The sequence below is a fragment of the Eleutherodactylus coqui genome, chromosome 11, assembly GCF_035609145.1.
Source record: "Eleutherodactylus coqui strain aEleCoq1 chromosome 11, aEleCoq1.hap1, whole genome shotgun sequence".
In the NCBI taxonomy this organism is placed as follows: domain Eukaryota; kingdom Metazoa; phylum Chordata; class Amphibia; order Anura; family Eleutherodactylidae; genus Eleutherodactylus; species Eleutherodactylus coqui.
In genome coordinates, this window is record NC_089847.1 from 65,369,648 (window position 1) to 65,396,459 (window position 26,812).

Below are 26,812 nucleotides of genomic sequence, written 5' to 3' on the forward strand. Positions count from 1 at the left end.
ATCTGTGTATAATATTCCTCTTCCTCCTGAAACCTCACATAATCACGCCGAATAGGCAATTTTTCTTAGGCCCACAAGGCTCAGTCATATAATTTTTCTAAACAATTTTTATACGTTTCAATGCTCATTAAAGCGTTGAAACTTTCACCTCAACCAATTTTTATTTTTACTGGGCTGCCTCCAGGCCTAGTTACCAATTAAGCCACATTAACCAAAGCGATTAATGGGCTTCACCTGCCCTCTTGGTTGGGCATGGGCAATTTTTCTCAGGTACATTAGTACTGTTGGTACACCAATTTTTTGGGGCCCTCGCCTACAGTGTAATGCAATAAATTTTTTGCCCACCTGCATTACAGCTGACGTAACATCAGCTGTGTTGGGCACTGCAATGGGATATATTAATGTACCGCCGGTGGCTTTCTGGCACCCACCCATGCTGTGGGTCCACAGGGAGTTGTAACTGCATGTGTCCACTTCTAAAGAACCCCGATCTGACTGGGGCATGCAGTGTGGGCTGAAGCCCACCTGCATTAAGCACGACATTACATCAGCTGTGTTGGGCACTGCAATGGGATATATTTATGTACCGCCAGTGGGTTCCACGGAGCCACCCATGCCGTGGGTCCACAGGGAGTTGTAACTGCATGTGTCCACTTCTAAAGAACCCCGGTCTGACTGGGGCATGCAGTGTGGGCCGAAGCCCACCTGCATTAAACATGACATTACCTCAGCTGTGATGGGCAATGCAATGGGATATATTAATGTACCGCTGGTGGCTTCCTGGCACCCACCCATGCTGTGGGTCCACAGGGAGTTGTAACTGCATGTGTCCACTTCTAAAGAACCTCGGTCTGACTGGGGCATGCAGTGTGGGCCGAAGCCCACCTGCATTAAGCACGACATTACATCAGCTGTGTTGGGCACTGCAATGGGATATATTTATGTACCGCCGGTGGGTTCCAGGGAGCCACCCATGCCGTGGGTCCACAGGGAGTTGTAACTGCATGTGTCCACTTCTAAAGAACCCCGGTCTGACTGGGGCATGCAGTGTGGGCCGAAGCCCACCTGCATTAAGCACGACATTACCTCAGCTGTGATGGGCAATGCAATGGGATACATTTATGTACCGCCGGTGGGTTCCAGGGAGCCACCCATGCTGTGGGTGCACACGGAATTCCCATTGCGGAGTTGTACCTGCCTGTGACTATTTATAAAAAAACGCGGTCTGACTGGGGCATGCAGACACCTTGACAGAATGAATAGTGTGTGGCACATAGGTTCCCCATTGCTATGCCCACGTGTGCAGCTCCAGATGGAGGTGGCACAGGATTGGATTTCTCATTGCTTCTGTACAGCATTGTGGACTATCGCCCCGCCCCTTTTAAAGAGGGTCGCTGCCTAGCCGTGCCAACCCTCTGCAGTGTGTGCCTGCGGTTCCTCTGGCAGACGCACTTATAAATAGACATGAGGGTGGCGTGGCATGAGGGCAGCTGAAGGCTGGGCAGGGACAGTTTGGTGTGCGCTGTGGACACTGGGTCGTGGGGGGGGGGTTGGGCAGCATGTTACCCAGGAGAAGTGGCAGCGGAGTGTCATGCAGGCAGTGATTGTGCTTTGTTGGAGGTAGTGTGGTGCTTAGCAAAGTTATGCATTGCTAATGAGGGCTTTTCAGAAGTAAAAGTTGTTGGGGGGGGGGCCCCACTCTTGCCGCTATTGTGGCTTAATAGTGGGACCTGTGAACTTGAGATGCAGCCCAACATGTAGCCCCTCGCCTGCCCTATCCGTTGCTGTGTCGTTCCCATCACTTTGTTGAATTGCCCAGATTTTCACAAACGAAAACCTTAGCGAGCATCGGCGATATACAAAAATGCTCGGGTCGCCCATTGACTTCAATGGGGTTCGTTATTCGAAACGAACCCTCGAGCATCGCGAAAAGTTCGTCTCGAGTAACGAGCACCCGAGCATTTTGGTGCTCGCTCATCTCTAGTAGAATCCAAATGGTTTATGTTTAATGTTCAGCCTTGAAATTCATCCTACTGGGTAACTTTACTCAAAATTAAAAATCCAGTTTGGATAGTGGTCTAATTTATATTATATTTCCCTAGTAATCTACTTTGGCCGTCCACTCCAATATGAACCATACTTAATTAAAATGGACGCATTCTAAATATGGTCTTCAAATGACTATAATAAATATTTCTAATAAGGTGCATTAAGGTGAAGTAGATTCCAGAAACACTTAAGCAAGTGCAGACCTAGGATAAAAGGATTATACACAGTCTTATACCCACCTACACATTCGTTTCCAATCTTCCTGTAGCCATCTGGACACTTACAATGGAATCCGCCTGGGATATTTACACATTCTTGGCTGGGAAGACAGTCATCCAACTCATAGTCACATTCATTTACATCTGAAAAAATAACAGATAGAGTACTTTCAGCCTGATATCTTGTATTATTACTAGAGATGAGCGAACGTACTCGTCCGAGCTTGATACTCGTTCGAGTATTAGCGTGTTCGAGATGCTCGTTACTCGTGACGAGTACCACGCGATGTTCGAGTTACTTTCACTTTCATCTCTGAGACGTTAGCGCGCTTTTCTGGCCAATAGAAAGACGGGGAAGGCATTACAACTTCCCCCTGCGACGTTCAAGCCCTATACCACCCCCCTGCAGTGCGTGGCTGGCGAGATCAGGTGTCACCCGAGTATAAAAATCGGCCCCTCCCGCGGCTCGCCACAGATTTGTTCTGACATAGAGGAGGGAAAGTGCTGTTGGTGCCGGAGCTGCTATAGGGAGAGTGTTAGGAGTATTTTTGGCTTCAAGAACCCCAACGGTCCTTCTTAGGGCCACATCTAACCGTGTGCAGTACTGTGAAGGCTGCTTTTTGCAGTGTTGCACTTTTTTTTTTTTCTTGTATATCGGCCGTGCAGAGCATTGCGCCCTGCAGTAATTATACATACTCCAGGGCCAGTAGTGGTGGTGAGGCAGGGACAGAAGACATATATTGTGAGGCAGGGACAGAAGACATATATTGTGAGGCAGGGACAGAAGACATATATTTATTGAATATAGGCAGTGGGCCTTTCCAAAAACATTTGGGGAAAAAAATCTATTTGGGCTGCCTGTGACTGTCCTCAGTGTTCTGGGTCTGTGCTGGGTGTAGTTGTCCTCCTAATTCATACGCAGGCAGCTAAGTGTTACAGCAGGCTTGCGCAAAATTATTTCTTGGCGTTCCGTAAGCGAAGTCAGCCTCCAACCACAGGCCAATAAGCGGCACATTTATTTACAGCGTTCTGTTTCTGCACTACTGGTAATACACCATGCTGAGGGGTAGGGGTAGGCCTAGAGGACGTGGACGCGGGCGAGGACGCGGAGGCCCAAGTCAGGGTGTGGGCACAGGCCGAGCTCCTGATCCAGGTGTATCGCAGCCGACTGCTGCGGGATTAGGAGAGAGGCACGTTTCTGGCGTCCCCACATTCATCTCACAATTAATGGGTCCACGCGGTAGACCTTTATTAGAAAATGAGCAGTGTGAGCAGGTCCTGTCGTGGATGGCAGAAAGTGCATCCAGCAATCTATCGTCCACCCAGAGTTCTGCGCCGTCCACTGCTGCATCTCTGAATCCTCTGGTTGCTGCTCCTCCTTCCTCCCAGCCTCCTCACTCCATTACAATGACACATTGTGAGGAACAGGCAGACTCCCAGGAACTGTTCCCAGGCCCCTGCCCAGAATGGCCAGCAATGGTTCCTCTCCCACCGGAGGAGTTTGTCGTGACCGATGCCCAACCTTTTGAAAGTTCCCGGGGTCCGGGGGATGAGGCTGGGGACTTCCGGCAACTGTCTCAAGACCTTTCAGTGGGTGAGGAGGACGATGACGATGAGACACAGTTGTCTATCACTCAGCTAGTAGTAATTGGAGTAAGTCCGAGGGAGGCGCGCACAGAGGATACGGAGGAAGAGCAGCAGGACGATGAGGTGACTGACCCCACCTGGTTTGCTACGCCTACTGAGGACAGGTCTTCAGAGGGGGAGGCAAGGGCAACAGCAGGGCAGGTTGCAAGAGGCAGTGCGGTGGCCAGGGGTGGAGGCAGGGCCAGACCGAATAATCCACCAACTGTTTCCCAAAGCGCCCCCTCGCGCCATGCCACCCTGCAGAGGCCGAGGTGCTCAAAGGTCTGGCAGTTTTTCACTGAGAGTGCAGACGGCCGACGAACAGTGGTGTGCAACCTTTGTCGCGCCAAGATCAGCCGGGGAGCCACCACCACCAGCCTCACCACCACCAGCATGCGCAGACATATGATGGCCAAGCACCCCACAAGGTGGGACGAAGGCCGTTCACCGCCTCCAGTTTGCACCGCTGCCTCTCCCCCTGTGCCCCAACCTGCCACTGAGATCCAACCCCCCTCTCAGGGCACAGGCACTACCGTCTCCTGGCCTGCACCCACACCCTCACCTCCGCTGTCCTCGGCCCCATTCACCAATGTCTGTCAGCGCAGTGTCCAGACGTCGCTAGCACCACTGTTTGAGCGCGAGCGCAAGTACACCGCCACGCACCCGCACGCTCAAGCGTTAAACGTGCACATTGCCAAATTGATCAGCCTAGAGATGCTGCCTTATAGGCTTGTGGAAACGGAGGCTTTCAAAAGCATGATGGCGGCGGCGGCCCCGCACTACTCAGTTCCTAGTCGCCACTACTTTTCCCGATGTGCCGTCCCAGGCCTGCACGACCACGTCTCCCGCAACATTGTACGCGCCCTCACCAACGCGGTTACTGCCAAGGTCCACTTAACTACAGACACGTGGACAAGCACAGGTGGGCAGGGCCACTATATCTCCCTGACGGCACATTGGGTGAATTTAGTGGAGGCTGGGACAGAGTCAGAGCCTGAGACCGCTCACGTCCTACCCACCCCCCGAATTGCGTGCCCCAGCTCGGTGGTGGTATCTGCGGCGGTGTATGCTTCCTCCACTAAACCACCCTCCTCCTCCTCCTCCTACGCAACCTCTGTCTTGCAATCAAGATGTGTCAGCAGCAGCACGTCGCCAGCAGTCGGTGTCACGCGGCATGGCAGCTCAGCGGTGGGCAAGCGTCAGCAGGCCGTGCTGAAGCTACTCAGCTTAGGAGATAAGAGGCACACGGCCCACGAACTGCTGCAGGGTCTGACAGAGCAGACCGACTGCTGGCTTGCGCCGCTGAGCCTCCAACCGGGCATGGTCGTGTGTGACAACGACCGTAACCTGGCGGCGGCTCTGCAGCTCGGCAGCCTCACGCACGTGCCATGCCTGGCCCACGTCTTTAATTTGGTGGTTCAGTGCTTTCTGAAAAGCTACCCACGCTTGTCAGACTTGCTCGGAAAGGTGCGCCGGCTCTGCGCACATTTCCGCAAGTCCCACACGGACGCTGCCACCCTGCGCACCCTGCAACATCGGTTTAATCTGCCAGTGCACCGACTGCTGTGCGACGTGCCAACACAGTGGAACTCTACGCTCCACATGTTGGCCAGGCTCTATGAGCAGCGTAGAGCTATAGTGGAATACCAACTCCAACATGGGCGGCGCAGTGGAAGTCAGCCTCCTCAATTCTTTACAGAAGAGTGGGCCTGGTTGGCAGACATCTGCCAGGTCCTTGGAAACTTTGAGGAATCTACCCAGATGGTGAGCGGCGATGCTGCAATCATTAGCGTCACCATTCCTCTGCTATGCCTCTTGAGAAGTTCCCTGCAAAGCATAAAGGCAGACGCTTTGCGCTCGGAGCTGGGGGAAGACAGTATGTCGCTGGATAGTCAGAGCACCCTCCTGTCTATATCTCAGCGCGTTGAGGAGGAGGAGCATGAGGAGGAGGGGGAAGAGACAGCTTGGCCCACTGCTGAGGGTACCCATGCTGCTTGCCTGTCATCCTTTCAGCGTGTATGGCCAGAAGAGGAGGAGGAGGAGGAGGAGGAGGATCCTGAAAGTGATCTTCCTAGTGAGGACAGCCATGTGTTGCGTACAGGTACCCTGGGACACATGGCTGACTTCATGTTAGGATGCCTTTCTCGTGACCCTCGCGTTACACGCATTCTGGCCACTACGGATTACTGGGTGTACACACTGCTCGACCCACGGTATAAGGAGAACCTTTCCACTCTCATACCCGAAGAGGAAAGGGGTTCAAGAGTGATGCTATACCACAGGACCCTGGCGGACAAACTGATGGTAAAATTCCCATCCGACAGCGCTAGTGGCCGAAGGCGCAGTTCCGAGGGCCAGGTAGCAGGGGAGGCGCAGAGATCAGGCAGCATGTACAGCACAGGCAGGGGAACGCTCTCTAAGGCCTTTGCCAGCTTTCTGGCTCCCCAGCAAGACTGTGTCACCGCTCCCCAGTCAAGGCTGAGTCGGCGGGAGCACTGTAAAAGGATGGTGAGGGAGTACGTAGCCGATCGCACGACCGTCCTCCGTGACGCCTCTGCCCCCTACAACTACTGGGTGTCGAAGCTGGACACGTGGCCTGAACTCGCGCTGTATGCCCTGGAGGTGCTTGCTTGTCCTGCGGCTAGCGTCTTGTCAGAGAGGGTGTTTAGTGCGGCTGGGGGAATCATCACAGATAAGCGTACCCGCCTGTCAACCGACAGTGCCGACAAGCTTACACTCCTCAAGATGAACAAAGCCTGGATTTCCCCAGACTTCTCTTCTCCACCAGCGGACAGCAGCGATACCTAAACAATACGTAGGCTGCACCCGCGGATGGAAGCATTGTTCTCTATCACCATCAAAAACGTGGACCTTTTAGCTTCATCAATCTGTGTATAATATTCATCCTCCTCCTCCTGCTCCTGCTCCTCCTCCTGAAACCTGACGTAATCACGCCGAACGGGCAATTTTTCTTAGGCCCACAAGGCTCAGTCATATAATTTTTGTAAACAATTTTTATACGTTTCAATGCTCATTAAAGCGTTGAAACTTTCACCTGAACCAATTTTTATTTTAACTGGGCTGCCTCCAGGCCTAGTTACAAATTAAGCCACATTGACAAAAGCGATTAATGGGTTTCACCTGCCCTCTTGGTTGGGCATGGGCAATTTTTCTGACGTACATTAGTACTGTTGGTACACCAATTTTTTGGGGCCCTCGCCTACAGTGTAATCCAATAAATTTTTTGCCCACCTGCATTAAAGCTGATGGGTCCACAGGGAGTTGTAACTGCATGTGTCTACTTCTAAAGAACCCCAGTCTGACTGGGGCATGCAGTGTGGGCCGAAGCCCACCTGCATTTAATCTGACGTTACCTCAGCTGTGATGGGCACTGCAATGGGATACATTTATGTACAGCCGGTGGGTTCCAGGGAGCCACCCATGCTGTGGGTGTACACGGAATTCCCCTTGCGGAGTTGTACCTGCCTGTGACTATTTATAAAAAACCGCGGTCTGACTGGGGCATGCAGACACCTTAACAGAATGAATAGTGTGTGGAACATAGGTTCCCCATTGCTATGCCCACGTGTGCAGCTCCTGATGGAGGTGGCACAGGATTGGATTTCTCATTGCTTCTGTACAGCATTGTGGGCTATCGCCCCGCCTCTTTTAAAGAGGGTCGCTGCCTAGCCGTGCCAACCCTCTGCAGTGTGTGCCTGCGGTTCCTCCTCATGGCAGACGCACTTATAAATAGACATGAGGGTGGTGTGGCATGAGGGCAGCTGAAGGCTGCGCAGGGACACTTTGGTGTGTGCTGTGGACACTGGGTCGTGTGGGGGAGGTTGGGCAGCATGTAACCCAGGAGAAGTGGCAGCGGAGTGTCATGCAGGCAGTGATTGTACTTTGTTGGAGGTACTGTGGTGCTTAGCTAAGGTATGCATTGCTAATGAGGGCTTTTCAGAAGTAAAAGTTGTTGGGAGGGGGGGGCACTCTTGCCGCTATTGTGGCTTAATAGTGGGACCTGGGAACTTGAGATGCAGCCCAACATGTAGCCCCTCGCCTGCCCTTTCCGTTGCTGTGTCGTTCCCATCACTTTCTTGAATTGCCCAGATTTTCACAAATGAAAACCTTAGCGAGCATCGGCGATATACAAAAATGCTTGGGTCGCCCATTGACTTCAATGGGGTTCGTTACTCGAAAAGAACCCTCGAGCATCGCGATAATTTCGTCCCGAGTAACGAGCACCCGAGCATTTTGGTGCTCGCTCATCTCTAATTATTACCCCTATATGGTGAGTCCCACCTATCGTTCTATGCAGCCCATCTCCTCTCACACAATCCTACTAAACAACTAGACCTTAAAAGAATAATAATAATGAGAGGATTTTAAAGACAAATTATAAATAATAATTTGTCTTGCGCACATGAAGCAGTAGTGGGGTAAATAAAGAAGGTCTGAATAAGGAACTTACTTATGGGGGAGGTCTCAAGTCCCCGCGACCCCCCTATACATGCATTTCAAGCCAGATGGATGGATCCAATTAGGCTAGCATGCAGAGTTATTTTAATGATTCTAGTAGTTAATAAAGCAACAAATAGAATAAGGAAAATACCAAAGAGGTTACAAAAAGGTGCAACGTGTTTCAGGGCTGTGAATACCCCTTTATCAAGCATGAATAAAATTACATCTTAACTTACTTTTATAGTTTTCAAGTAATCCTACTGTGGGTGGTGTTAATTATAAAATATACCGTTTTCTTTTTACAGACAACTATATATGAACCTGCCCTTCTCATCCTGCTCTATAACATGAGGCCAGTAGATTGGACAGCATTTTCACAGTGACATGTTCCCTTTAAACACTGTATTTAACATTCTTTATTTCCCTGCACAGACTTCTCCCTCGTCCCTCTTGTAGCATCAAGCCAGTCTTAATGCAGCATGCATAAAGTGTCCACAACAGGACGAGCAAGTCCTATATGCTGCTTCTACCATTCAGAGCTCACTCCACCATTGCAGTCTGAAAATATTTTTTTCCCAAAAAAGAGGGAGCAATTTGCGAGCAAATTGATCCCGTTCATATTCAATTACAGTTTGCACAGAGTGAAAGACAGTCTGCCAGAGGCTGAGAAAAGCAGTTGTAGCAACCAGTATGCACCAGACTATGGCTGTATAGTGCAAAGTGTATTTTTTTGCCGCAGCTTTATGCAGATCATGGCAAAAAGCATTTCACTCACCTATACAGGTGCCTAATCCCTGAGAGTCTAGTTGGTAACCATTTGGACACTGGTTGTTTCTTTGGTCAATTCCAAGACCTGTGTTTGGTGCTCCAGCAGTCTCATGGTCTGTATTGGTGTCGCTAATCACAGAGGCAGAGCGAGGGAGGCACAAATAACCTCCATAATGATTAATACATTTCATTTCACCCTTGCAGGCATCAGGAATAGTCAAGCACTCATTAATATCTGCAAAAGATGCAAAGGAACGAGACAGTAAGACGGATATCAAAGTTGTTGGTGATCAAGCCATTCAATGTTATTTCATAGCACATACGCAGTACGGTTTTACAGTACCTTTACAATGCTGTCTTTCTGAATCCCACTCATATCCATCTGTGCATTCCTAAAAGTTATAGAAGAAAAGATTAGAGTATCTGTGTGCATTACAACATTTAAAAGTATATGTATGTGACAGAAACACCCATGACCTGATACCTTTATGCATTAAGCAGATGTGCAATTTGCTCCTTCTCCTACAGGGACTGATTTGAATAATAGTAGGCAAATGGAAAGATGGAACAATGCCTCTACAGTACCACCTATTGAAAGGCAGCATTTCTGCAAGTCAGTGTCAAACAAGCATTGCAAGAATGACTGTGAATTATGAGCTTATGAAAGGTTCATAGAATGGTAGAGTTGGAAGGGACCTCCAGGGTCATCGGGTCCAACCACCTGCTCAGTGCAGGATTCACTAAATCATCCCAGACAGATATTTGTCCAGCCTTTGTTTAAACAAGTCCATTGAAGGAGATCTCACCACCTCTTATGATAACCTGTTCCACTCATTGATCACCCTCACTGTCAGAAAGTCTTTTTTCTAATATCTAATTTGTGTTTCCTCCCTTTCACTTTCATCCCATTGCTTCATGTCTTTCCTTGTACAAATGAGAATACGGCCTGTCCCTCTGCACTGTGACAGTCCTTTAGATATTTGCAGACAGCTATTAAGTCTCCTTTCAGCCTCTTTTTTTGCAAGCTAAACATTCCCAGATCTTTTAACCGTTCTTCATAGGACATGACTTGCAGACCACTCAACATCTTGGTAACTCCTCTCTGAACTTGCTCCAGTTTGTCTATGTCTTTTTTAAAGTGGGGTGCCCAGAACTGGACACAGTATTCCAGAGGAGGTCTGATTAAGGAAGAATATAGGGGGATAATTACCTCCCATGATCTAGACTCTATGCTTCTCTTAATACATCCCAGAATTAGGTTTGCCTTTTTGGCTGCTGCATCACATTGTTTACTCATGTTCAGTCTATGATCTATTAGTAAGCTCAATTCTTCTAGCAAAACTGCTAAGCTCAATTCTTCCCATTCTGCATGTGCTTTCTTCATTTTTCTTGCCCAGATGTAGCACTTTGCATTTTTCGTTGTTAAATACCATTCTGTTAATCGCTGCCCACTGTGCAAGCTTTTCTAGATCTTTTTGAATACTTTCTCTCTTCCCTAGTTGAAGAACACTGGGCCTAGGACAGAGCCTTGTGGTACCCCACTTGATACATTCTTCCACTTGGATGTGCAGCCTTTTATGACCACTCTTTGAATACGATTACTCAACAGTTGCTTTGTCAATCCCATATTTTGTCATTTTTTCAATAAGTATGCTATAAGATACTTTGGCAAATGCTTTACTAAAGTCAAAATATACTATATCTACCACATTTACCTGATTAATCCAGTCGGTGATACTGTCATAGAAGAAAATGAGATTAGTCTGGCATGACTTGTTTGTTACAAACTCATGCTGGCTCTGGTTAATTATTTAATTTTCATCCAAATATTTGATACATGCTGTGTAATAATTTGTTCTAAGATCTTTCCCAGTATAGAAGTCAGGCTCACAGGCTTGTAGTTTCCTGGATTCACCTTCTTCCCTTTTTTTTAAGATAGGGACAACATTTGCCGTTTTCCAATCTTCTGGGACTTCTCCTGCTCTCCAGGAATTTTCAAAATTTATGACGAGTGGTTCAGCAATTATCTCCACTTCTTTAGAATATCTAAAGAAGAATATCTATTCTTCTTTAGATGTTCCCCCGTCTTTCCATTTGATAAACATATTTTTCTTCATTTTTAACGTGTGCGCAAGTTCTATGTTCATCTATCCTGGTTTCTTTAAATGCTTCCCATTCTTTCTTCTTTTAGGGATTGTTAACGATTGTGCTTTGAGAATCTCATTTCGCAATATTTCCCAACCTTCTTGGACATTTTTGTCCTTAAGAACATCCAGCCATTGGATTTTTTCTACCCTCTTTCTGAGTTCATTCAAATGTGCCTTTCTGAAATCCAACCTTGAGGTCTGAGTTTTTTTCAGGTCTTCCTTCCCTTTTTATCTAAAATTCAAGGATAGTATGATCACTGCCTCCTATGGTCCCAGCCACCTTTACATCCTCAACTATTTCCTCCCTGTTGGTAAGAATTAGGTCCAAGATGGCAGATCCCCTTGTTTTCTCTTCGACTTTTTGGAAGATAAAGTTGTCAGCAAGAGCGGATTAGAATTTGTTGGATCCATTACTTTTACCTGAGAGAGATTCTCAACAAATGTCTGGATAGTTAAAATCTTCCATGATCACTATGTCATGCTTTTTTGAGAGCTTGGCCATCTGATGTAGAAAGAGTTCGTCAATATCCTCCGCTTGCCCAGGCGGCCTATAGAAGATGCCTACAATGGTGTCCTTTCTGTTGTTCTCTCCTTATAGTTTTACCCAAACCGTTTCTACAGAACTACCATGCTCTGAAGCTTGAATCTCCGTGGAGATTAATGTTTTCCTAACATACAACACAATACCTCCTCCCCTTTTTTTGGTCTGTTTCTTATAAATAAGTTGTATCCTTCAAGCCTTGTATTCCAATCATGTGTATCATTCCACCAAGTTTCCATGACGCCTATGACATCATATTTCTCTTCTTGTGTTAGGAGCTCCAATTCTCCTTGTTTGCTTCCCATGCTCTGGGCATTTGTGTAAAAACATTTTAGTTTGTGATCGGTGTCTCTTGCTCCTCTACTTGCCTTCTGAATTTTTTGTCTTTGTTCTTTCTTTCCACTTCTAAAAGCGGGGTTCTCAAATGTATTAATTAGCTGTATATTTTTACCTGGCCTCTCACTTCCCTTCTCATATTGTTCTAGTTTAAAGCTCTCCTAACGAGTGAAGCAAGGTGCCCACCAAATATATGCTTACCTGTTTATGTAAGGTGCAACCTGTCTCTAGCAAGCAGTCCATCATATAGGTATTTCACTTCATTGTCTAGAAATCCAAATCTTTGCTGACAGCATCATCGACGTAGCCAGTTGTTCACCTCTAGAACCCTGTTCCATCTTCTTATTCCATGGCCATCCACTGGGAACATGGATGAGAAGACCACCTGTGCTCCTAGTTCTTTCACCTTCTTTCCGAGGTCTTCAAAGTCTCTGCAGATAGTTGCAAGGTCCTTTTTTGCAGTGTCATTTGTCCCTTCATGTATTAGTAGGAATGGGTGGTGTTCTGTAGGACTGAAGAGTCTTGACAGCCTATCAGACACATCTTTGATTTGTGCAACTGGAAGACAGCACGCCTCTCGTGAGGTGTCAGGTCTGCAGACAGTGGCCTCTGTTCCTCTCAATAGGGAATCCCCTACAACCACCACTCTCCTTTTCTTCTTTTTCTCCATTCAAGAGGACTCTGTGTGCTCACTACACAGTTCTTTGTGGGTAGAGTCATTTCTTGCTGTACCTCTTTCTCCTCTGCTCTGTTCTTTGTGGGTAAAGTCATTTCTTGCTGTACCTGACAGTGTTCCGACAGTGACTTGCAGGAATGCTTTATTACTATTCCTATCTATCTCCTTATTATATATTTATCATATTTATTGACACATTTCTATTATGGAGAAAAAGCCTGTGGAGACCACGTGGGGTAAGGACGGAGGAGCTTCAAGGCCCAGTCAGCCATAGAGAGGACTCTCATCGAAAATGACTTGGGATGTTGCGGTGTTGGCGGTGCCAGGAGTCGGAACATGTTGTAGCCAATTGTCCCTTAACTACTCGGCCCATGGAGTATGACAGAGTTAGGCACTGTTCGTTATTTGCAGAACCTGCATGTGTTGCATCACACGGACAAGAGACTGAACCGCAAGTGTGTGAGCTGAGTGTGAACCATTGCTTTGTGAAGGCTGTTCTGGACTCTGGTAGTCTGGTTACACTGGTTCGTACTAGCCTAGTATCAGAAGGCTATATGCCAGGAAAACACATAAGTGGGGATACAAAATTGTGTCCTGTAGCTCTGGCTACCATAGAGACAATGGTGAAACAACGGTGTCCTAAGAAGTAGACGTGGTAAAAAATCTAATGTACAGTGTGATATTGGGGTGTAATTTGCAAACTATGTCCTAAGAAGAAGGCGTGATAAAAATTTTTATGTGCATTGTGATATTGGGGCTTGATTTTCCTCAATTTTGGCACTTGTGGGGGAAAGTATTGCCTAAATCTAAAGAGCATGATGTAATCCTAGTGTCATCCAGACAGCAGCAAAATTGTGGACATTGAAGAGAAATGTGTTGACTTTCAATTGCAGGTCTTGGCTGGAGGAGATGATGAGGATCTTCCCCCTTTCACAGGAAAACTTTGGGACTGCACAGTTGATGGATTCCACTCTCGCAAATGTACGAGAGAGTATTGATATTGGTCATGAATTGTGCCACAAGAATCATGTGCCAACCAGCGGTTTCCCCACTTTTCCATAAAGAACAATCATATATAGAGTAACTAAAATTAATTAGCATGTGGTTGAACAACTGGTTGTACCTAGGTCATATAGACATACGGTCCTGGATATAGAGCATAGTCATGTACTACTTGGGGGACACTTGAGGATTGACAAAACACAAGACAAAATCAGGAAGAGGACATCAGTATATCCTGGTGGTGCTAGATTATGCTACATGATATCCTGAAATTGTCCCTTTAAAAAATACTACCACCAAAAGCATTACTCGTGAGTTGTCCCTTATGTTTTCCAGGTCAGGGATTCCTAAAGAAATCCTTACTGACCAGGGGACAGCATTTATGTCAAAAATAATGAAAGAACTGTGCCACCTCTTTCACAGCAAGCACATATGTACCTCTCTGTACCACCCTCAGACAGATGGATCAGTGGAGAGATTTAACAAAACTGAAAAGCAAGTATTAAAGAGGTTAGTAGCCAAAGATGGTTGTGACTGGGACCGTCTGTTACCGTACCTGATGTTCGGAGAACTACCACAAGCATCTGCTGGATTCTCTCCTTTTGAGTTAGTCTATGGCCGTCACCCAAGGGGGCTGCTGGACGTAGCCAAAGACACATGAGAAACAGAGTCGACTCACTAAAAGAGCATTATTAGGCACGTGGCACAGATGCAAGACCACATTGCTACTATAATGCCTATTGTCAGGGAACATCTTCAAAAGGCCCAGAGCAGAGTATATAATTGGTCTGCCAAGGTTATAAATTTTAACCTTGGGGACTGAGTCCTGGTCTCCGTACCTATGGAGGAAAGCAAATTTCTTGCCAAGTGGCACGTTCCTTTGAAATAGTATAGATTGGAGACAATAGGTTGGAGACATAAATTATAAAGTACACCAACCAGGAAAAAGAAAGGATTACTAGATCCACTATGTTAATTTAATTAAGCCCTGGAAGGATAGGAAATCATTGGGTGCCTCGGATGTTATGGAGGAAAAGGTGCAGCAACCTTTTCCCGCAGTTAGAATAGGAGACTCCTTCTCAGTGCCCCAACAGGAGGCCAAAGAGTTTGTACAGAGAAATAAAAGAAAGTTCTCTTATTGGCCGGGTCACAACCATGTAATAAAACATGACATAATAAGTGAGCCTGTAATGAAGGTAAACCTAAAAGCGTATAGGATATCAGAAGCACATAAAAAAGCAATCTCTGCTGAGGTCAAGCGCATGCTTGAGCTAGGAGTGATTGAGGAGTCAAAGAGTGTGCGCTCAAGCCCCATTATTTTGATTCCCAAGCCAATTAGCACTTGGAGGTTCTGTAAAGACTTCAGAAAGCTAAACAAAATCTCTAAGTTCGATGCTTACTCCATGCCAATGGTGAATGAGCTGATTGAAAGGTTAGTTAATGCTAGATACATTACCACTCTTGATCTTTCAAAAGCGTACTGGCAAATACCTTTGACAGATAGAACCGAAGAGAAAATCGCGTTTGCCACTCAGATAGTTTGTTCCAATACAAAAACATGCCATTCAGCTTGCACGGGGCGCCAGCTACTATTCAGAGGTTGATAGCCTGGTTTTGAGGCCACATCATGACTATTCCGCTGCATAGCTGGACGATGTGGTCATTTACAATTCAAATTGGGAAACTCACCTTTGCAAAGTACAAGAGGGCGTGGATGCAATTACAGGTGCGGGCCTGACCATAAACCTGGAAGAGTGCGCTTTAGGCTTGGAGGAAGCCAAATACCTTGGCTACATCATTGGCATAGGTGTAATCAAACCACAGGTCAATAAGGAGGACACCATACAGAGTTGGCCTAGACCATTGACTAAAAAATAGGTCAGAGCTTTTCTGGGCATCACAGGGTATTAATCACAGGTTTGTGCCAAATTTTGTCTCATAGCTGCACCCATGACTAACTTGACTAAAGGTCGGAAGTTACTGATGGTGATGTAGACTCCAGAGGTAGAGAAAGCTTTTCAGAGCCTGAAGTCTACTTTGTGCCAACAGCCAGTACTAATCACCCCTGGCTTCACCAAAGAGTTTAAGTGCAGACAGATGCATGGGTTTGGGTGCAGTGTTATTATATATATATTATATCCAATAATATATTTAAGTCGGAAGCTGTCCCCTGCCGAGAAAAATTATGCCATCGTGGAACGATAGTGTTTAGCAGTTAAGTGAGCACAGAAGGCATTAAATATCTCCTGGGTAGAAAATTTAGGTTGAATTCAGACCATGCCCCCTTAACTTGGATGAAGCAAATCAAAAAGAAAAACACAATGGTGACAAGATGGTTCTTGTCACTACAGAACTTTAATTTTGCCCTCAAGTATAAACCTAGCACATCTCTGGGTAATGCTGATGCACTACCTAGGGTGCACTGTATGGTGGTTAAAGTTGCCCAGCCCTCCAGCCTGGAGAAGAGAAGAGGATATGTAGTTATGTGCAAGGAAAAGTATTGGAGGGAATGTACATTTCACCCAAATGTGAGATAAAACTCCAGTGCAGATTTTCCTTCTGGATCCCAGTGAGCTCAGCTGGGTAACTGAGGTAATCACTGGGACATAAAAGGCTGCAAGTTCAGGCAGTCAGAGTCTGGAGTGAGCACATCTACTTGGTGGATTTCTGCTGTTGGCTGACCATTGATGCACATTAGTAGTGAGAGTATTGCTGTTTAGTTAGTACCTTGACAGGCAAGAATTTGTTTTAAGTGCAACAACTATATGTGCTGCCAGTGGTGATCGTTTTCCACTGAGTTTTTTTTTTATCTCTAAAAATATCTAAGAAAAATAAAGTTATTCAAACTTTTATATGGACTGAGAGTGCTGCTGTGTTATCACCAACCCTTATCCCTCATGCAGACATTGCGTATATATATATATATATATATATATATATATATATATATATATATATATATATACATATACACATATATACATACTCATTTTATTAGAGACACCGACCCTTTTATAATTGGATGTTCTCTGTGTGTAAATTAGAGCTTTAACCCTGAAGTGCAGTATGAAATCTCGTGCCAACTTTTCCATGGATCAGTTTCAGTGTGAATCCACATAAAAATGGGAAATCCAGCAACCTGAGTGACTTCCAGCAAGGTATGGTCATCAGTGCAAGACTAGGAGGGACAGGATTTCCAAAACTGCCAGCTTTGTGGGGTTTTTTGCAACGGTTTCAAAAGTATACCGAGCATGTGATATCGAGAAAAAACATCCAGTGACATGGTGTTATGCCTTACTGGATTGGAGCTTCATGTATAGCAGCCATGCCGGTCACTGGAGAGCAGTCAAGATAGCCAGTAGTCATTATTGGGAAGTCACGGTATGCACTACAATGGGATGAGATGGAGCATAGTCAAATTGGAGCCAGAGATCAGCAATAGTAGCTATCGGTGTGCAGTACAATGGGATGAGACGGAAGTGTAGTCAAATGGAAGCCAGAGGTCAGCAGCAGTAGGTATCATTATGCAGTACAATGGGATGAGATGGAAGCATAGTCAAATGGAAGCCAGAGGTCAGCAGCAATAGGTATCAGTGCAATCACAGAGGAGCAGGAGAAAAAGAAGCTTGATCAAGGTGGTGGAGCACAATAATCACGCACTGGATCTGAGGAACGGTCAGGCTTTTATAGGAAGCCCCAATTAGTAGCAGGGTGGAGCCAGAACAGGAAGACAGGAAGTGGATTTAGCAGGAACAAGGAAACATAGAACAAGGCTGGATTTCGCCAAGAACTGTCCAAATGCTGGATAGCCCAGGGAAGAGAACTGCTGACTGGAGGTCCCGCAAGAGGTCCCGGGATTGAGTCCTGGCAGATGGTATCCTGAGGATGTAATCAACTCATTGATGGGAGGGGTCAGAATAGGATGTCAAGAATCATTCTGACAACACAGCAAATTGAAGCCAAATACAACACCGATATATTATAAATAATATAAATAATGGGGCTCCTAATAATATGCCCTGTTATTCCTTAGCATGGATGTGCTATTACAGCAGATAACCATTCGAGGGCCAGAAAAACATAAACGCAAGACTCCTGGGAGCAAAACAGCACAAATATTGAATGAATCCAGATTCCAGATGCTAATGGGATGGTCAGAATTTGATGCAAGCAGCATGAATTGATAAACTCTTCCTGTCAGGTGTCAGCAGTTCAAGCTGGTGGGGGTGGAGTAAATCTGTGCAGAATGTTTTCTTGCACACCCTGGGTTCAGTATTCCTGCAGAATGATTTTAAAATCTGGTGGAATCTATGTCACATTGAATTGCTATGGTTCTGAAGACCAGAGGATTCCTAACATACTACTAGATGGGATCCTCTAATAAAATGATCATTCATTGTATATTAGCACTCATCTTTGAGAGAAGAACACTCTAGAAGACCATTGCTCAGAATAAGATCAAAGAAATATTACTGTACACCAGTGGTCCTCTGTAGATGCATCTCCAACCTAATCATAACATGTACATGTTTTTACATATTATTGCACAGTTTTTAGAGCAGCAGTTTGTGCTTCTGAGCTACTCTTCTTCTGTAACTAGGGGCAATTAAATGCAAACCAAAACAGCTAAGCAAATATTGAACAAAATGAAGGCAGCACTGGAGTGGAGTAGTCTGAATCACATCTCTACAAGAAATAGTACTTTGGGAAGTTGAAAGTAAGCTTTACTGTATACTAAAATACCAACATCACTTTACATGGCAACAATGCTATTATGTTCTCTCACTATTCTTATCTCATGAACACCTGACTTTCTCCTAAGGACAGAATAACAGGAAGGACTGGGACCTGGTGTGACCTGGACAGTGGATTGGAAAAATCATAGGAATGGGGATTGCAGTAAAATATGTGTAAGGTATTCAAAACCATGACACATTAACGCCCAGTGTAAAACCAGATGGGAACCTTGGAAAATATTTTACATGAACACATTTATTTTATGGAATATCCTGGCGGGCCCTGATGATCAAGCATTCCTAAGATTTCCAATAGATATGTCATAAGTGTCCATAGTGGGAAGCCACCCTTTTGATCTTGGAACAGGATTTCCTGTTATTTATATACCTCCAGCATATTTCATGATGCTATTCACAGACTGTCATCACTTACATCAGCTCCTGTCCACAATGTCATTTTACTACCTTGATTTAATAGGAGTAGATGCATTCTGTTCACAACACGGGGCAATATAGTGGTTCTATATGAATAATGGAAAATAAAATCACTAAAATAACCCATTTCTTGAGATTCCTACAAATCAGACACGCACTACAGACACAATTCCCATGTCCTGGATCCTCTATACCACGCAACCCACTGCTAGGTATATTACGCTCCCAAGGCCCAAAGGGCCTCATATTGGAGCTGTACTCCTACCTAATCACAGCAAAGACCTCTCATAATACTCCTCCGACCCTGCTGAGATGGAAGACACTGATATCAACTTTGACAGAGGAATCCTTTCAAGATCTGCTAGCATCCCCTCTATTCGTTTCTCCTGCGGCTAATAACAAAATGATACACCGGTATATTGTACATCAGTGCTACCTTAATCCAGTGAGGCTACAAAAAATGGGCAGAATATCATCATCCATGTGTATTAGGTATCCGTATGACTCTGCTGAGTTTTGGCACATGATTTTGGAGTGTCCAGTTATTCGTGGCTTCTGGGGAGAGGTCACTGACTTACTCTCGGAGGCTTTGGGAACCCCTGTCTCTACGTGCCCTGAAATATGCCTTTGGCAGCACCATCTTAGAATATTTTTGAGAGTGGTACTTTTCTTGGCTAGGAAAGGTAATAGCATTACGCTGAATGGATCATAAAAATCCCTCAGTGTCAATGTGGCGGAAATTGGTCAATTCCACTATTCCATATAAATATATAGTTTATAGGGGTGCAAATGCCCAGGAAAATTTGACAAGGAATGGGGTCTATGGTATAGTATCCCACTACGGCCTACCCTCCACAATTACTCTAATCCTCCATTTTGGTGTTTCAGAGACATCCTCAGCACAACCTCGGGCTGGAACCCAGAGACTATTGACACAATGTCTAAACCCATTTTATCTACCTCTATTTAAACATTTCTGTTACTGGGGTAATTTGCCCTCTTTGTGAATCGTATCAGTTGTACGTTAATTTTGTCATGCTTTTGAATGTAGCACAATACTACAAAAAAAATGTAATTTTATTTCCTTTCCTTAAATCTCATATCTATCTATCTATCTATCTATCTATCTATCTATCTATCTATCTATCTATCTATCTATCTATCTATCGTGGAGGAGGAGTCATCACAATAGAGGCTGGTATGTGCCAGCAGTACAGCATATATAGCCATGTCCGCTCCCGGCTGTGCTCTGGCCCGAGGGTTAGACAGGGGCTTCCCGGGCACCCCATGCACTGGGGGGTGTCTATGTGTGTAACTTCTTTGATAGTGGCATTCATAGTCTTGCTATGGTGAGGGAGAGAGACACTGCAATACTATGAACAATGCTTAGCAACGCTTATACAGCTCTGTCCAGGAGCGGCTGTGCTCCAGCCCAGAGCTTAGACAGGGGCTTCCCGAGCACTTCATACGCTGGGGTGGGGTGTTTATGTGTGTGTTGCTTCTTTGATAGTGCCGTTTCAGCCAGCAGGGACGTTCATAGTCTAATGACGGTGAGGGGGAGAGAGAGAGATGCCGCGATACTATGAACGTTGCTTAGCAACGCTTATACAGCCCCTCAAGCCCGGAGATTAGACTGGAGCTTCCCGGGCATCCCTTACACTGGGTGTATGTCTGTATGTCTATTTGTGTCAATTCTTTCATAGCAGCGCTTTAGCCAGCAGTGACATTCAAAGTCTCGCTACAGTGAGGGAGACAGACACCATGAGACTATGAACGTTGCTTAGCAACGCTTGAATCTCTGCTGCTTTCTACTATACTTTAACATGGGAACTTTGAGTCGGTCTGACGAGTCATTCAATGTACCCACCTCAAATTTTAGGATTTTATGGCGGTGCTCAGAATCTAAGGAATCGAATAACATCAAAATCATCCTCCTAAGGTGAAGCAAAGTGCTCAAACAATGGTGCAAAAAAAGTATGTAGGCTTTTTTTATATTAGACTAGCTGATATACCGGGCTTCGCCTGAGTTAATTTAGTACAGGTGTTTAAATGTTTTGAAGTTGTGGCTACTTCAGAGTAACCAAGGAATAAAATATGTATACACATAAAGGAGCGTTAGATTCTCCTCAGACTGCATGTACTGATGGCAGAATGTGCCACCCCTTCCACTCTCCTCTCTTTTTTACCCTTAAAGGTAACACTCCTTTTTATTCAAATTTAAAACCTGACTGGATGTTGCAGCTCCTTCTTAGCCTTAAAGGCATGCTCCATCCCTGCAGCACATATCCGCTTCATTATGTAATTTACAGCCTTTCAGTATATGCACATAGAGGTCAGTTATATTATCCTCAGTATACACACATAGAGGTGAGGTAGATTAATCTCAGTATATACACATAGAGATCAGTAATATTATTCTCAATATATACACATAGAGGAGCGTTAGATTCTTCTCAATATATGCACATAGAGGTCAGTTATATTTTCCTCAGTATATACACATAGAGGTGAGGTAGATTCTTCTCAGTATATGCACACAAAGGTCAGTTAGATTCTCCTCAGTACATACACACAGAGGTGAGGTAGATTCTCCTCAGTATATACACAGTGAGGTGAGGTAGATTCTCCTCAGTATATACACAGTGAGGTAGATTCTCCTAAGTATACAAATCATCTCCCTAGGCTTTATGGTTTCTGAGAAAATAACTATGTCATGTATAACAGCTTTTCAAAGTTTTTTATGCTTAGAATTGAATATTGAAGTTGCTACCCCTTTACATTTCCTATTAGGATGTAAAGAATAGTCATGGCAAATTTAATGTGTGTGCAGTTCAAATGTGTATTATTAGTTACATTATATAGGGGGTCACTTACTTTCACACTTAGAATTGAGTAATTAATCTGCAACCCACTTACTTTTCCTATTTACAACCTAAAGAATTGCTGTACAAATTTCAAGTTTGTAGGACACTGGGAAGTTAGAGAACTAGATTAGGTACATAACATGGGGGGGGGGGGGGGGCGGTGTCACTTCCTTTTGTACTTAGAATTGAATAATCAAGTTGCCACCCCTTTATTTTTCCCACTTAGGATTTAGAGAATGATTTTGCCAAATTTCACATTTGTACAACACCGGGAAATTATATAACATAGGCAGTCACTTACTTTTGCACTTAGAATTGAATAATCAAGTTGTGAGCCCTTTACTTTTCCTATTTAGGACCTTAAGAATTGCCGTGCCAAATTTCAAGTTTGTATGACACCGGGAAGTTACATTTTCGCTGACACGCGGCCGCATACAGAGAAGTATGGGGCCGCATGCTGAAAAGGATGTTTCATCCTCGGCTCCTGCACAGCCAGGTGCAGTTGCCGAGGATAAAACTGTACTCTTGTATTATGTCGCCACTGGAAGTTAGGGGTTGCGACATAATACAGGAGCTTCACTTTCAGTAACGCCCGCCCAGCTTGTCATTGGCTGGGGGTGTGTGTGGACTGAGGAGAGCCAGCATCAGAGCCATTGGTGGCATCAGAAGAAAAAGCGCGGCTTTAAAACCCGCGGCACTTAGCCACGAGTTTTGAAGCAGCCGGGCTGCTCACTTTTCCACTGCGGCCCGCGCTCCCATAGAGGAGAGCGCAGCCGCAGTGGAATTAAAAAAAAGGACATGCTACAGCTGGACGGACAGAATTTCCGCGACAAATCCGCCCTGTGTGAACCCAGCCTTAGGTCTCATGTCCATGGGCAAAAGAAGAATTAAAATCCGCAGCGGATTTTAACTCTTCTCCTGCCTGCGGATCTGCATCCCATAGGGATGCATTGACCACCCGCGGGTAGATAAATACCCGCGGATGGTCAATAAAAGTGATTTTTAAAAAAATGGAGCATGAAAAAAATCTGGACCATGCTCCATTTTCGTGCGGGTCTCCCGCGGGCTTCTATTGAAGCCTATGGAAGCCGTCCGGATCCGCGAGAGACCAAAATCAGAATTTACTCACCTGCTCCGGATCTTCCCTTCGCCGCGGCTTCATCTTCTTTCCGTCGCGGCCGGATCTTTTTTCTTCGGGCCGGCGCATGCGCGGGGCACGCAACCGACGTGCCCTGCGCATCCGCCAGGCCGAAGAAAGAAGATCCGGCCGCGACGGAGAGAAGATGAAGCCGCGGCGAAGGGAAGATCCGGAGCGGGCGAGAGGTGAGTTAATTCTTATTTTTATGCCTCATGTCCGCGGGGCAGGAGGGACCCGCTACGGATTCTCTATGGAGAACCCGTAGCGGGCCTGATTTTCCCCGTGGACATGAGGCCTTAGTCTTACATAAAATGATCGCCATTACCAGCAACCACCAGCATCATTACTGAGATAAGTGAGGAGGAGGCTGGGAGAGGCGAGGGCCTGTGCTATGGGTGCCGTTTCCCGGCATTAGAATTAGCGGCAGCCATCTTAATTTACATAAGGAATGCCATCTTATCGCGAATGTATGTTTTTTTTCCTCGAAGTGACACCACCCAAGTTATGCTCGTTTTTTAGTCAAATTTTGACACACCAAGCTCAAAAGGTCGCCCATAACTGACCTAAACAATGGTTGTGCCAAATTCCATGTTTGTACTACACCATAAAGTTAGAGAATTAGTGGCTAGTCAGTCAGTCAGTGAGTCAGTCAGTGAGTGAGGGATTTCGCCTTTACATTATATATATATATATATATATATATATATATATATATATATATATATATATATATATATATATATATATATATATATATATATATATATATATATATATATATATATATATATATATATATTGATTTACATATTATTTCCTGGGAAAGGAAATTGCTGTCAACCTGACTACTCTGTATGCAACTCTGATCAATCAACATATTGTACCTATGCAGTCATTGCTCACCTGGCCAACAAATCCAGATGTGTCCTGCAAATGCAGGGCACATACATACATTAGGTCTGTGAGATCATAAATGAGACTGTGTGCGGTGGCTTTACACAGTTTAAAGTTAATCATTATGGAGTTCTGCAATGATATATCAATCAGTACAATATTCCTGCCTGATGCAATGATCAGACATATTGGTCTTTGTATGATAACAAGCACTTCTGATGATTACGAACTCTTAATTTTATTTACATATGTATGAAAGCACAGTCCAATACAACATTGCAAGTAATATTATTAACTATAAGTATAATGCCTCACAGTAGAAATAAGTGATTCACAGAGCATAAAAACTGTCTGTAAATGATATCACACTTGTAGCCCTAGTTTAAAGGGGAAACTCTTCTTCTATGGTCCTCTTTTGAGTAATTCATGACAGATATTACTGGTTTATAAAGAATCTAAATTATTATACTAAATTAATATATTTAAACAAGTCATTATCCTAGTATATTTCCAAGTAGGAGGGCATCAATAATAAGCTCGCAGGGTGGTGGGGAAGTGGATGTTCTTGTTGACCTACAGATCTGTTAGCAGAATAACTCCTTTAAGGGACATTTAACACGGGGTGGAATTGTCCATAAGACACAGTACAGGTGCGGATTTTGTCACATTTTTAACTGCGGAATGCGTTCTGTTGGATGTTGTACGGAATTTCTTGTGCTTTTCTATGCAGACTTTGGTTGTGGAATTATATATTCTGTATGTTAGAAATAGCAGAAAAGACATAAATCAGCGCCTCATCTTAGGAAAGGTCATCCTCTAATGCAGACTTCCAATAAATTATTATTTATAACTTAACTGGTGCTCAGCAGATCACCCCCTAAGGGATATCCGCCCGCACCTAGTGTCCTTTCAACCTCCTATATCCTTGGTCCCCGTCAAAGCGAGAAGCAGCCCGGGAAGAAAAGCTCACTGGATAACTAGGGCTTTAAACGAATATCATCATAAAAAAACAAAAATTCTTCCCCGCGCTCCAAGGGTTAAAGCATAGATAGAGACCATGGGTCCGTAAATTAGCAATCCTGTTTATTATTGCTACGCTTTTCGCGTTCAAATCCCGCCTTTTTCCTGGAACTCAGCTCCGCCTGATCCAGCCCCCTCCTATTGCAAATAGTGCCAAGGGGCGGAGAGGGGGTGGAGAGGGGCAGGAGCTCAGCCTCCTTCCCCTGCAGAGAGGGACGCCGTATATTGTCTGGGCGTGAATACCCGGCCGATATATGGTCATCTGAATAAGCCCTTAGGGCTCCCATACACTTTTGTTTTTTTAACGCTGCAATATTTTAAGCAAATGTCAATAGGACTTTCTAATGTTAAAAAACGCATCACATAAAAACCGCAAAGCACAAACTTGCAATGCGTTTTTAACATTAGAAAGTTCCATTAATATTTGCATTTAAAAAACCGCAGCGTTAAGACAGCGTTAAAAAAAATTGCAACTGTGTGGGAGCCCTTAGCATGTCATGACTGTTGCCTTTCCTGTGTTTGTATCTACCACAATGTGCCTTTAAAATGTATGCCTGGAAACTGATATGCTTTGAGGGAACATTTGATGAGTGCCGCAACTTCTTCCTATTCCTTGGATAATGCTCTGTTATATTATGTTTATAATTATTTTGGTCCATGCTGGACTAAGACCCCTTCACCCTTACTAGTCTATTGCATCCTCATGGTCATCCAAAGACTACCGACATTTTAGTGCACAATATTATGTCTTTAATTAGGGGATAATTATCATCTGTAAAAAATAACAGGCAACATAAAACACCGAAATCCATCTGAGATCAAGTTCTTAAAATGTCACTCCAGTGCATATATAGTTTCTGCATTCCAAATGCAGATGAAAGCATCAACGGAAGGAGATGGCATAGACAAAAGCTCACAGCAACAGCGTTTCCTCAGGCAGAGAGGTTCCCCTCAACATTGCTGCTGGTAGGAAGGAATCTTGTGGGTGCAGGTCATATAGAGGTGGGACCAACATCTATGCGAAGCACAAAGAAGCGTCTTTGGCTGTTCGCATAACTCCAGTAGAAGTAAATGGAGGGAGATGTGTACGTAAAGTTACTTCTTCATTTTATGTCTGAATATTGTGGCTGACAACCACCGCTTCACCAGTTGGATCAAGGAATCCCCGTTTTCCACATTAGTGCAGATGCCAAAAGTGCAAAATATTGAGATGCCATAAATGTATTTGATAATCTTAACCCCTTTATAGAGAAACTTTGAATTACAACCTGTTTCAGAGCCTGGGAGATCTGTACATGCAGTGCTATGGTGGTCAGGATGGAAAAGAACAGAATGGAGAAATAGAACTGGAGAGTAAAGTAGGGGATGATGAAGAAGTAAACATCAAGGAAGATGGAAAGGAAGGACTGAAGAATGTAGAAAGCGCCAAGGATGGCCAAAAGACTTTCTTGTGAAATCCCAGAGCCCAGTCACATCAGCATCAGAGGTAAGAAATTGGGAAATAACTGGAAATGTTCATGGCAATTGTTCATAAACTTTTCAGATTAAACAGAGAGTTCATAGCCATAGAGTAAAACAAAAAGAGGTTTGGTACCGTTTTAGCCAGTAGAGTAGTATGTCATTGTTCTCAGGGAGAGAAACAAAGTAATCTTGTAGATATGATACCTTTTAATAGCTAACACAAATGCATGATGTTACAGCAAACTTTCGGAGATATCTCGCCCCCTTCATTAGCCTGACGAAGGGGGGCAAGATATCCCCGAAAGCTTGCTATAACATCATGCATTTTTGTTAGCCATTAAAAGGTATCATATATCAAGATTACTTGGTTTCTCTCACTCAGAACAATCACATATAGCCATAAAAACGCATAGGTCTGCACAAGAGCTGTAGAAAGGAAA

At 44.8% G+C, this 26,812-nt stretch overlaps 1 protein-coding gene across 1 annotated transcript in view; it reads right to left on the reverse strand.

Annotated features, from left to right (window-relative positions):
• EFEMP2 (EGF containing fibulin extracellular matrix protein 2) overlaps positions 1 to 26,812 on the reverse strand; it is a 101,332-nt gene that overhangs the window by 42,696 nt on the left and 31,824 nt on the right. The window contains exons 3-5 of the mRNA XM_066582304.1: positions 9,466 to 9,514; positions 9,130 to 9,357; positions 2,289 to 2,411 (exon numbers count right to left, since the gene is read on the reverse strand). Of these exons, the coding sequence (XP_066438401.1) occupies positions 2,289 to 2,411; positions 9,130 to 9,357; positions 9,466 to 9,514 (400 nt within the window). The remainder of the gene's footprint in view (positions 1 to 2,288; positions 2,412 to 9,129; positions 9,358 to 9,465; positions 9,515 to 26,812) is intronic.